Here is a 12,218-nt window from a genome sequence, read left to right on the forward strand (position 1 = left end):
CCGCGCGTCGAAATTCAGATGTCAATACGAGATTTCGCGATCGGCGGGGAGCTTCCCGCTCGAGGCTCCGCTCACTCCGCGATGCCCTTGGAGGCGAGTGGTGCTACTCCAACGAGTTTGTCGGCTGCGACTGAACCTCACCCCGACTCGTTCATTCGGTTCCGCTTGTCTGCGATCGATTCTGTCCCGACGTACGAACGCTCTCCTTATGACAACCGCCGTTCGCCGTACAGCAAGGAGCTCTTGCGGCAGGTCCCTGTGATCAGGATCTTTGGGGCTACGGACAAAGGACAGCGAGTATGCGCTCATGTGCACGGAGCGTTCCCTTACGTCTTTGTCGAGTACAAGGGCAAGATGGATCCAGACAGTGGTCAGTCCTTGATGTTCTCGTCAGAGCCAGCGTTCTATCTGATCGTGGGTATCTCTGACTTTGAATGGATGTGAGATAGTCAACGACTACATTCGCAGGTTCGGCGCATCACTCAACTCTGCTATGGCCCTTTCACTCCCATCCAAGCACAAGCAGGGCCAGTCGCCGCAATACGTCGCGTTCATCGTCATGTGCAAAGGAGTGCCTTTCTACGGCTACCATGTCGGCTACCGACCGTTCCTCAAGATTTACATGGTCAACCCGATCCACAAGAAACGCCTTTCCGAGTGCCTGCGTAGCGGAGCCGTGCTCGGAACCGAATTCGACGTGTTTGAGGATCACATTCCTTTCTTGCTCCAGTTCATGCTCGATGCGAACCTCTATGGATGCGGATGGGTCGAAGTGGGGGAGTGCCTTTTGCGAGAAGGTGTACCAGGTGAGTCTCTCAGCTGAGTATTTCGAGTTGCCTTTTTTGTTTTTTGGAGCTGACGCCACGATGAGCTCATGTACGATCAGAGTACGTGCCGCCAAAAGCATGCGACGCGATTTACACTCCTCCACCCACTTGTCAGGGTCCTTACGCCCATCGCGTTTACGTCGACTTGACGGTACCGTCCACTCGTTTACACCCTTCAGTTGACGATGGAGGACCTGCCAAAGTGTCGTATTCAGCACTCGAGCTCGACCTGCCGGTTTCTGCAATCCTCAACAAACAGAGCAACCCGCCACGCAAGATCCATCACGACTTTATCGAGAAGCTTCACCCTGAAACAGTCGAAACGGGCAAGCTTGTGCGCAGTGTCAAAGAGCTGTGGGACGATGAACGTCGACGGCGGACCGCGAGAGGAGAATCTGGACCGTACGACCTCAAGGACGATGCTCGACGAGAGTTTGACTTGAGAGACAAGGACGACACGATCTGGAGAACCGAAGCTACGTTGCGAGCCAAAGTCGAGGAACGGGCCAAGGAGGACTTGCGCACCTACCGCACCAAGATGGGACCGAAAGGCAGAGGGTTCCCAGAATTCGAAACGTACGTCGCGGACAAGGAAAAAATCGAGGCGAGCAAAACCATGTGGATGGACATGGTTCGAACGACCTTTGAACAAGTCGATGCGATCTATGTCAGTCGTTTCGAGGAAGACGAAATGAACGCATACCCGTTCGGAGCTTGGGCTGTCAAAGGCGTCGGCTTGGGTATCACGGCGGAACAGGAAAAGGCGTGGGAGAGAGATGTCGATATGACAAAATTGCTGGCGTCTCAATCTGCAGCGAAGGCCGCGAGGAGAATCGCCAAGACGCAAGCAAAGAACGCCGGAATCGACACGGACGAAGAAGACGAATTCGAGTCATTGTCCGAACTGGATGAAGATGGAGGTTCTGGTCTTGAGAGTGGTCATGTCGCCGCGACTCAGCATGAGGCACTCCGGATCGAGCGCATGAAGGTGGATCGGATCGAGCGTCGGGGGAGGGAAGGTTCGGTAGCCGAGGCAGAATGGGACAAGGAGCCTTCTGACGGGGATGAGGAAGAGCTCAAGTACTGGGGTCTCGCAGATGCCGACACTGCGAGCGAACGAGACCCGCTCTCGGTTTCTCCCGCTTCGATCCGGTCCGTCTCGGCATCGCCCCTCAAGCGTTCCGCTCAGTCCTCGCCCTCGAAGAGGAGCCGACTCGACAAAGAGATTCAAGAGTCTGATTCGGGAGCAGAGACGGACCTCGATAGTACGCCAAGACCAAAGAGGGTTAAAGTGACAGTGCCCGATCCATTGAGCAAGCACCAGTAAATACCGCGGTCTCGTCTCTGTATCACTTTTGAAGCTGACACATTCGAAACGACGCAGGTCCGCCGCCGTATCACCTGCGCCATTGAACGGCCAAACCTTTCCTCCTGCAATCACCCAGACGCCGACGAAATCGGCAAAAGTTTTTCCTCCCAGTCGAGGCACAATGACACCCGTCCGCCGTCCTCGCCACAATCCACTCTCGAGTGGCAAGAAAGCAGTCGGTGTTCAATTCGCGAACAGGCACTCGCCTCTGGGCCCCCCTCCGGCTTCTATCATGCAGAGAGATGCGTCAGAAGACGAAGATTCTGCCTTCGCTTTTGGTGAAGCAGAGGATGAAACCACTGATCGGCCCGACAGCCAACCTGTTGCTCCGCCTTTTCCAACCTCGAATCACAAACCTAGGCCGGATATTGATTCCTTCGCTACCGGCAACGATACCATTACATTGCCAGCACGATCGCATGAACCTCTTCCTTCTCGATCTCGCCTGCAGCTTACTCCCTCCGAGATCCTTGCGGAGACTGCTGGACTACCTTCGCAGCTGTTTGACGAGGAATACCAGCCGACTCCAACCGTTGCAGTATCGCAGTCTTCGCAAGTTCCGCTCGTGCTACAGTCATCTACAGAAACGCTCAACGCGGAATCGCTAGTCCGCAACGATTCGCATTCCTCTCTGGACACTGTGGTGCATTCGGAAACGGATACGGAAGTCGACGAGGGCGATCGAACAAGCAAGCCTGTACCCCGAAAACAGGTCGCTTTTCAGCTCCAACCGAAAGCCCCCGTGATATCGCTCGATAATACAGACACGACTGCCACACCTCTGGAGTCTACGGGGGAGTCTCGAGTTTCAAGCTCAAATGATCCTTCCGTGCATCTGTCGCAAGAAACGGCTGGCTGTAAGTGCTCCGTTTTACATAAGCTCTATATCCTTTTTTAACGCTCTGAGTAAGGGCAGCCGGCTCTTCAACGGATCCAAATCACAACAGACTCCGTCTACCTCCTGCCTCTCGCTTTCCGCTGTCCCGCAATGGTTTCGTCTTTGCGGCGAAACCGCCAACCACGGCCGAGCTCTACGGTTCTCTCGCAGATTTTGGTCTTTCCAAAGTTGTCTACAAAGACCCATACTACTCGAAGGCGAAAGACGTCCCTCGCCGTGCTCGGGAATTTGCCGGAAAGCGCTTCGTGATTGAAGGCGACACGGTCAGATTCCTTAAACCATTCCTACATTACGGCGCAGATCCTACCAAAACTCTCGCAGAGATACCCTCAGTTGTACGGATTGCGAGGGTGACAAAGTGGGAGTTCTGCGAACGGCCACCATCCAAACGAGAAGCGCACGACTGGCTCATCGAGGAAGGTGAGCTATCTTGATGTACGAGTTCTAGGGGCGCGCGAGTTAAGCGAGACTTATCGAGTGAATCGCAGGCTTGCTGCCAAGCGAGAAACCCCGTTTCAACCCGCTCAAATCACAGGCGAGTTCTTCCTCAAGCGACATCACGAGCGCTTCCTGATGTATCAATCTCCCATACAGATCGAAGGGCCGACGCAGAAAGGTGACGGATTCAAGTTCACCCCTATCGCCGGGGCACCCGTCCATCGCGAGAAGCAACACATGGCTGTCCTCGCCCTCGAACTTCACGGTGAATCAACCTACGTCGTCTCTACCGCCTGTTGCGCGCGAGCTCATTCTTCAAGATCTCATGACAGTCAACACTCGCAAACATTTGTTACCCGATCCCAAAGAAGACGCAATCGAGGCCGCTTGCTACTGTCTGCAATCAGACAACGAGGATCTGGTTGCCAACGGCCGCTCCGAGAACACCCACGTCGGAGTGATTGTAGTTGGCGACGAGTCGCTTCGGAAGCAGATCGGACCGACGGATTTCGCTCTCGAAATCGTTGAAGATGAGCGGCAACTCGTTGAAGTTCTTCTCGAAAAGGTTCGGTTCGAATTTGATCCAGAGTGCGTATCGGGGTACGAAGTGCATCATGCGTCGTGGGGATATCTTCTCGAGCGCGCCGAAAGCGAATTCAGTCAGGAATCATCTCTACGCTCTTGCATGCCATGCCGACAGCTGATCGCGAGCGTCGCAGGTTGGAACTTGGTTCCTGAGCTCGGTCGCGTCAAGGCGTTCGATACCGGCAAATTTGGCACAAAGGACACGGATAGATGGGGATTCAACCAAAGCAGCACGCTCAACTTTAGTGGTCGACATGTTCTTCCGATCTGGCGTATCCTCAAGGCAGACAACAAATTCCAGCAATATTCCTTTGAGCACATCGCATTTCACATTTTGCGCTTGAGGCGAGTTCAGAACCTGAATAGAATCGTGCTTCCAGTTGCTGACCTGTTGCATGGTTGTAGGACCCCTCATTTTTCGTTTGCCAAGCTCACGGAATGGTATCAATCGGGAGACCCTGCAAAGTTGTGCCGCGTCTTGCAGTACTGGCGCAACAGAGTCGAAATGGACATTGAAATGCTCGACGCGGCCGAGATCATCGACCAGAATTGGTGAGCTCGCCTCCGTTCTGATCGAGACATGCGCTGATCCCTGCAAGAACAGCGAGTCTGCTCGAGTCTTTGGTGTCGACTTCAAGTCGGTCCGCACTCGGGGAAGTCAATTCAAAGTCGAATCTGTCATGTTCAAGATATCGAAACCGGAGAGCTTTCTCCTTCTTTCGCCAAACCGCATCCAGGTCAGTCACTACCTCGCATTGCGATAGACCATGGCTGATGCAGAGTCTCTTCGGTAGGTTGGACGACAGAATGCCGCCGAATGTCAGCCCCTCATCATGGAGCCCAAGTCTGCGTTTTACAAAGGACCGCTGCTTGTGCTCGATTTTCAGTCTCTCTACCCTTCGGTAATGATTGCCTACAACTACTGCTACTCGTCAGTAACCCCTTATCCGCTGCGACTGATCATGTTGAGTTGAGCTGAGTCAGTATGGAACTTTAGGACGTTTCTCGGTCGCATCAATTCTTTCAAGGGGACTTCGAAATTTGGTGTTCAGATCAACCTTGATCAGCCTCCGGGACTCTTGCACCTCATGAAGGATCACATCAACAGCGAGTCCATTTCTCTGGCGCTATCGAGATTTCGACATACTGATACCAGCCCGGGATCGCGCTCAGTCTCGCCGAACGGCATGATGTTTGTCAAGCCGGAAGTGCGCAAGTCCCTACTCGCAAAGATGTTGAGTGAACTGCTCGATACCCGAGTCATGGTCAAAGGCAGCATGAAAGCTGTTGCCTCTGATCGCGTAAGCGACAGCCTCTGACTGCAGGCTGTAGGCGCAAGGCTGAGCTTCTCTTCTGCAGGCGTTAACCAAGCTCCTGAATGCACGTCAACTGGCACTCAAATTCCTCGCCAATGTCACATATGGCTATACCTCGGCGACATTTTCAGGCCGCATGCCCGCGGTCGAGGTTGCCGATGCGATTGTGCAGACAGGTCGAGAGACGCTCGAAAGAGTGAGTTGCACGTAGTTTCATAGATAAGCAGATGTACTCACCAGCCTTGTCACGCAGGCGCTCGAACTCATCCGCAACAAGAAGGAGTGGGCGGCAGAAGTCGTCTATGGCGATACCGACTCACTCTTTGTATATCTTCCGGGCCGCAGCCGAGAGGAAGCTTTCCGGATAGGAAACGAGATGGCAGATGAAGTGACCTCGCAGAATCCGCGACCAATCAAGCTCAAGTTTGAAAAGGTATTCTCGAGACAGAAAGCGTCATTTCCCTCGTCCTGACCCAATGACTACCTATACGCAATAGGTTTACCTCCCGTGTGTCTTGCTGGCCAAGAAACGCTATGTTGGATTCAAATACGAGCGCCAGAGCGATCTCGAGCCTGAATTCGAAGCGAAGGGTATCGAAACCGTACGGCGCGACGGTATCGCTGCGACTCAGAAGATGCAAGAGACCTGCCTCAAGTACGATTTGTCTGTTCCGAAACGTCGCAGGCGACTAGGCTGATCCTTGATTGCGCTCGTTTGCAGGTTACTCTTCCGGACTTCCGATCTGTCCCTCGTCAAGGAGTACTGTCAACGACAATGGTCTAAGCTACAAGCCGGAGACGTTTCCCCTCAAGACTTTGTCATCGCCAAAGCTGTAAAGCTCGGCAGCTACGCGTAGGTCATCCTCTTCTGACGAGTGGCAAGTTTGGCGCTTGACCGCCCCGTTGACGCACAGTGAGGGACGAGATCCGCCTCCCGGTGCCGTGGTCGCAACACGCGCAATGGCGAAAGATCATCGCGCAGAACCAGAATATGGAGAGCGCGTACCGTACCTGCTCTGTCAGGCTGAGCCTGGCACCAAGCAGATCGATCGGTCGATCTCTCCTGGCGAGTTTCTCGCAGAGCCGTCAGTCGCCCTCTTCCGACCCAGGCGCATACAAAATACTGATGCCCTACGTCCTGCCAGTCGCCTCCGTCTCGATGTCGATCACTACATTCTGCGAATGATGGTACGGCCTCTCGAACGGATTTTCGACCTTATCGGAGCGCGAGTCTTGTCTTGGTACGAGGAGATGCCCAAGAGCAAACGCGCAGCCAAGTCGACCAAGGACACTGCAGCAACACGTAGAGTGGGTATCGACGAACACTTCAAGAGCGATCGCTGCATTGCTTGCGACGCTCAAAGTAGTGACGGACGTGAGTTTGTTCGCTCTTCAAGACTCCCGCGTTGGCTTCCTGACCGTCATTTCCGATATAGCCTTGTGTCAAACTTGTCGCTCACATCCCGCCGAAGTCACGTTCGCGGTTGCCTCTCGCAAGGCTCATCTCGAATCCCGCCAGAGGGCGCTGCACCAGATCTGCGCTTCTTGCTCACAAACGCCCGTCATCGAAGCCCTAGCATGCGATTCTCTCGACTGTCCGAACCTTTACGCAAGGGTGCGCAACGAGAACGAGCTCGCGAAACTGCGCGCGATCGACATTCAATTTTGATGAGGGTGTGTCGCGCTGCCACACACCTTTATAGGCCCTCTGGGTCCCTTCTCAAGCTTCTGTCTATATGTTTCTTATCGTTTTTATCCTCAAACATGTTGTCGTATCAAATGCACGCTCTTTGGCACCTTCGCTCATCTGCTTCTGGTCCTCACGGGAGAGCACAGAAGACACTGATATTGCAAACTTTTCTGTATGTACAAGCTTTTTCTCATAGGGAAGATCAGAAATCGGCTGCTCCTGCGAGCTGAATTAGCAGCGTAGTCTTGTCGTTCCGCAGGCGCGCGACTTCCTCGTTCAGCGCGGCGATCGTGTCTGCCATCGACTTCATCGCGTATCTGGACGCCTGAGAGACGCCGGACGCGGAAAAGGCGTGGGAGTGGACAGGCGAACGATCTCCTACTTTGAAGCAAGTCAATCGGGGTCCGCACAAGGGATGAGAGAGTCCCGACATACCGTTCCCGTTGACTGAAGACCTGGCGGCGTCCTCGACGGCAGCAAGTTTCTGTTCAAGCGTCACGATAATCTCGTCCTTCTTCATCCGCTCGAGAGCAAACTCGGCCTCGATTGTCTCTTGATCACTGGTGAGCTTTCTGATCTCAATATCTCGTGTCTCAAACTCTTGTCGCTGCTTCGATGTTTCGTCCACCTGCCGCTTGAGCTCTTCTTCGTGAGCGGATTGTACAGCCTTGTCCCTGTCCTCCCTCCCTACGACAAGCTGGTTTAGTCGTACGATCTCGGCTTGAAGCGCCCTCTCCTTGTCGCCCTGTGTCTGAGATTGAGGTTCGTCTTTGTGATCCCCCAGCTTCGAGCTCGTCGGTCAGCAACCATAGGTGATCGATGATAGAATTGTCGCGATACATGGCCCGAACCGGGGGCCAGTCGGGTCCCGAGGCGAGCAGAAGCGAAACATCGTCTTCAGTCATCCTCAGATTGCTGACGAGCTGATCGTAGCGCTCGCTGTTGGAGGAATCGTTGGATCATCTTAGTTTCGCGCGGTTCAGTTGTTCGTAAATGAGGAACGGAAACTCACTGGTCCGCTGAGATTGACGATTTGCTCAAGGTACTGAACATCTTCTTGTTTTCTTCAGACTGTAATTTGGCATCCCGGAGTTTCTGCTCGAGTCTGACGCGAAGAGAAGAGCCCGATTTGAGAAGTTAGGGGTCCAGATCAGAACGATCGGCAATGGACGCTCGGGCCGCCAGACGCACTCTTCTTTGACCTTGGCCAGTTGTCCTTTTCCTATCTCTTTCACAATGGGGCGACCAAGTAGCGAGGCGAAAATCGAGCTGAATTCGTCGACTCGCGCGACGGCTTGGTCCTTCTCTTCCGTGAGAATCAATTTGTCGCCTTGAAGACGCGCAAGCTCTGGCTCGAGATAGTCCTGTCAAGCGACATTGTAGGGGATGCTTAGACGAGCTTGTGCCTGGAGAACGGAGGTGACTTCTCGAAGGATAGCTCACAACTCTTGCCTGGGTCGACTCGCACAGCTTCAAGAGATCGTGGTATCTCACATCGAACTTGGCATGTTCTTGCTCGGCCTTCTCGAGACGCTTCTCGAGTCGCTTCTGCTCCTTGATCCTCTCGGTACTCTTGGCGTCTTCTTCCGCTCGTTCCAGTTGAACCGTTTCGAGATGAGTGCACCTCGCTCGGTACGTGCCCGCCTCCTCCTCGAGCGTCTTCAGTTGAATCTCGGCGTCGGTTGCGTAGCTCTTTGATGCCTTTAGCTCTTCCTTGAGCGAGATGACTACGGTGTTGGACGCCATCTCCTGCTGGAGGGACGCGACCTGCTTCTTGTATTCGTCTCGACAAGCTAGCAGAGTCGCAACCTCCTCCTGCGCGCGTTTCAGCTACACAATGAACGACAGGAGTGAGACTTTCCGAGGGGAACGCGATGATCTCGGACGGCCGTCAACGACGCACCTGTTTCTCGAGAGAGGCAACTTCCTTCTCATGCGCCTTGCGTTCGGCAGACTGTGGGTTTGACCTGTCCTTCGACACCTTGTCTCGTTCTTCCTCGAGCTGCCGGTTGAGTTGAGCGACTTCAGACTTGAGGTCCTCCAACTCGCGCTGTTCTCGCCGTTCTCGTAGGACGTCACCTCGCTCTTGTTGCGCCTTGTCGATCCGGTTCTTGTCGCTACCGCTGAGCTTGCCACTGTCTCCGCTACGAGCGCCTATCCTATCCAGTCGATCTTTGCCCATCGTGGCGAAGAGATTGATCGGGGGAAAATTAAAAAAGGGGGAGCGAGCGCAGTAGGCAAACGTCCCAAGTGGACGCGCGAGAGAGTCAAGGGGTCCCGATATACCGCTCTGGCGTCCAAGTCGGTCTTGGGAAGAGCGGCTTCGGCTGGCGAAGTAGAGAGCACAAAAGAAAGCGAGTGCGTACAAAGAATTCGAACAAACGGCGGAGAACTCGATCATTTTCGAACGGCTTCTTGCTTTCTCCTGCACACATGATATCAATCGTGGATACATGACGATATCTGGGGCGAGTCCAATATCGCTCACGCGAACAAAGTCTCAAGGCCGGACCGCACTTGGTAACAAGCCCACGGGTTCGGGATCTTTTGCTCTCACACTCGCTCCTTGCTTCCAATCGAAGCGGGGCACCGAAGAGCGGATTTTATCTCCAAACTTCTATGTACGACTTTGAGTTCATGGCTAGCAGTGCTGCGAGCGCATTCAAGCAATTTTGACAAGGACCACCCAAACAAACAGCGCCACGACCACGATCCAGCCAGAACCCTTTCCTCCCTTCCCTTTCGGAACGTATCCTTTCAATCGCAACTCCCTGAGAACGATCGAGAGATCGTGCTCAGCTCGGGTCGAGATCGCGTTCGCGATTGTTGCTTCGATGTTGTATGCGCGGTTGTTTGTACGGAGATCGTGAATCGATTTTTGGGCACGTTTCTGACGAGATTGCGTCAGACGCAAGAGAGGGAGTAGAGGAGCGCCGTCAGCGCTGATTGAAAACTTGCATGTAAAATGTCGGCAATACTTGCGAGTTTGCTCTCGAGGACCTTTATTTCGCCTTGGAGCAACTGGATCTGTCCAGAACAAGTAATGTTGCTTCAGCTTTGAGCCTATACTTCGCGATCGCTTAATCCGATCAAAGGATGATGGAGCGCGAGATAGGTGGAAGCGAAACTCACCCTCTCTTCGAGGTCCGATACCCCCTTCACATCGTCTTCGGCGCTTTCGCCAGACTGAACACTGGCAGAGTGGCAGAGAGACTCGACGAGGGTATCGTCTGAATCGCAACGAGCGCGAGCGAAGACGTTCGAGATGACGTTTTCGGCGCGAGCGGATGAAACGAGTGGCACGTCGGGTAGAGGCACACAGGAACGGTTCGGAGGGGTCGGAGGCGGAGTGAGATTCTCCATGACTGGAACACGTCTATCGAGAAGGTTGAGAGGTCACGGAGGAAGAAGTGCGAGACGGGTTTCGGACCCGAACAGGTCGCGGTCTTTGCTCAAAGGACAGGATAAACAAAACTGTCTCTCGATTTAGCTGCTCGCGGAAAACGCACAACTTCGTATCACTGACCGAATGATAGAAATACAACAACATTGTGTTACGAATTGGGGACTACTGACAACAAAAGCGCGTAAGATCTGTTACTGCATGAGGAAGGACAACTTTTTGGTGAGGACTAATGACATGATGCGCTGCTGCTTCTCAGAGCGAGCAAGCAGCGGTACCGATAACCGAAATATACGGGGGAGGTGGCGCAACGAGAGAACAGGAGGGAGCGGCGATCGTCGAGGGCGAGAGGCGCAGGCCAGAGAAAGGTCGTGCTCGATGGCGAGCAAGGGCGGAGGCGAGTTTCGTCGGCGGGGCATGCTGCGAGGGAACAGAAATTGTTCCGAGGGAGAGGGGCAGGATGGCCTCACGACTCGGCATGCGGCGTGGCTTGTCGGGACAGTCTTTCGCGAAAAAATCGAATCGGAGTCGACGGGCCGTCACGGTTCGATCGACTCGAGCACCGAGAGAATGCAGAGTCGACGGCAGGCCGGCGATTTCGTTCGCAGAGCACTCTCGGAAGCACGACTTGAGCGAACGACATTCGGCCCGAGCATGGACATTGAATGTAGCGGCCTTGAGGCGGGCCGGGTTGTAACACTTGAGGAACGACCGGTAATTGCTGCCTGACATCGGAGCGGGTTGCGAGGCCGTCGATGCGAGACTGAGAGGAGGAGCTGCCAGACTGGCGAATAGAGGCAGGCTCGGTTTCCGCGCCATCCTTGTCGATGGGGCAAAGGCAAGTCGGATGTGAGGTTGTGCTACGGGGCGTAAGGTTCGACTCGACAACGATCGGAGCCTGCGAATTTGGGGCTACAACAGAGCACATCAGTTGGGAGCACAGGGAAATAAGGTTCATGAAAGGAATGAACCCACCGTTTCATAGTGTGGAAGCTGGGGCACTTGTGCTGGAAACCGCAAACTATGATTGCTCATCGTCGCCGGCGGCGAAGGGAGGAGGACCATGAAGGCATCCGCGATTGACCGGTAGGCCTGCCTTGCGAGCTTGAACAAGGACATCTCGATTCCAAGCTAGGAGAGTTGCAGAGGCAAAGATGACGGAGGTGATTCACGCTGGCTTTGCTCAGTGCTGGAAAGAGTGCACGAGAAGAAGGTGAAGAAGCAAAGAGATGGAGAGCGAGAGCGAGAGGATTCGAACAGAGAATATGCTCACATTCCTCGATGTGCTCCACAATGTTTCATCTTCATCTTTCTTGTAGTCGCGCCCTACTGCGTTACAGCATAATAAGAACATGCGAGAGGTTGCCATTCCTCGTCATTGGCCGGACCATCTTGTGACTGGATATAGTTTTGATCGGGAGCTCGAGCGTTGACTAGCGTCGGATCGCGAGACGACATTGTCGCGACGAAGGGCTCACAGATGGATGCGAAAAAGAATATGATTACAATAGCTTGCGCGAACGACGACGGGTAGACCTGGCTGGGTTGAAAGAGAAGGCAAGAACGAGTGCGACACTGTGACCCAAGGAAAGAGAGAAAATAGAATAATGCTAGCTTGTACCGAATCGAGAGATCACGAGCTGATCTTCGGTGGAGCTGAAGAGGAGAAAAGGTGTATCCCGAGAGAGCGCA

General features: G+C 54.0%; 3 protein-coding genes across 3 annotated transcripts; 1 reads left to right on the forward strand and 2 right to left on the reverse strand.

Moving 5' to 3' along the window:
• Positions 1-81: 81 nt before the first annotated feature.
• REV3 (DNA-directed DNA polymerase) lies at positions 82-7,102 on the forward strand (the record flags this gene model as incomplete). The annotated part of the gene is made up of 21 exons (XM_076675508.1): positions 82-370; positions 450-806; positions 887-2,150; positions 2,212-3,053; positions 3,113-3,514; positions 3,583-3,629; positions 3,689-3,797; positions 3,865-4,191; positions 4,252-4,462; positions 4,523-4,669; positions 4,722-4,854; positions 4,912-5,048; positions 5,115-5,224; positions 5,291-5,418; positions 5,477-5,629; positions 5,687-5,866; positions 5,931-6,088; positions 6,155-6,286; positions 6,348-6,518; positions 6,579-6,808; positions 6,870-7,102. 21 exons carry the CDS (start codon positions 82-84, stop codon positions 7,100-7,102), a joined length of 5,760 nt encoding a protein of 1,919 aa, XP_076537592.1.
• A 223-nt stretch (positions 7,103-7,325) lies between these two features.
• On the reverse strand, positions 7,326-9,305 carry JCM15063_003588 (uncharacterized protein; the record flags this gene model as incomplete). The annotated part of the gene is made up of 6 exons (XM_076675509.1): positions 7,326-7,907; positions 7,975-8,062; positions 8,136-8,228; positions 8,315-8,487; positions 8,567-8,953; positions 9,027-9,305. The coding sequence occupies 6 exons, from the start codon at positions 9,303-9,305 to the stop codon at positions 7,326-7,328; spliced, it is 1,602 nt and encodes a 533-aa protein (XP_076537593.1).
• Positions 9,306-10,781: 1,476 nt separating this feature from the next.
• Positions 10,782-11,345, reverse strand: JCM15063_003589 (uncharacterized protein; the record flags this gene model as incomplete). Its single annotated transcript, XM_076675510.1, has 1 exon — positions 10,782-11,345. One exon carries the CDS (start codon positions 11,343-11,345, stop codon positions 10,782-10,784), a length of 564 nt encoding a protein of 187 aa, XP_076537594.1.
• Positions 11,346-12,218: the final 873 nt, after the last annotated feature.

This window comes from Sporobolomyces koalae, assembly GCF_050403365.1.
Source record: "Sporobolomyces koalae JCM15063 DNA, S_koalae_JCM15063T_v1_ctg1, whole genome shotgun sequence".
Lineage (NCBI taxonomy): Eukaryota > Fungi > Basidiomycota > Microbotryomycetes > Sporidiobolales > Sporidiobolaceae > Sporobolomyces > Sporobolomyces koalae.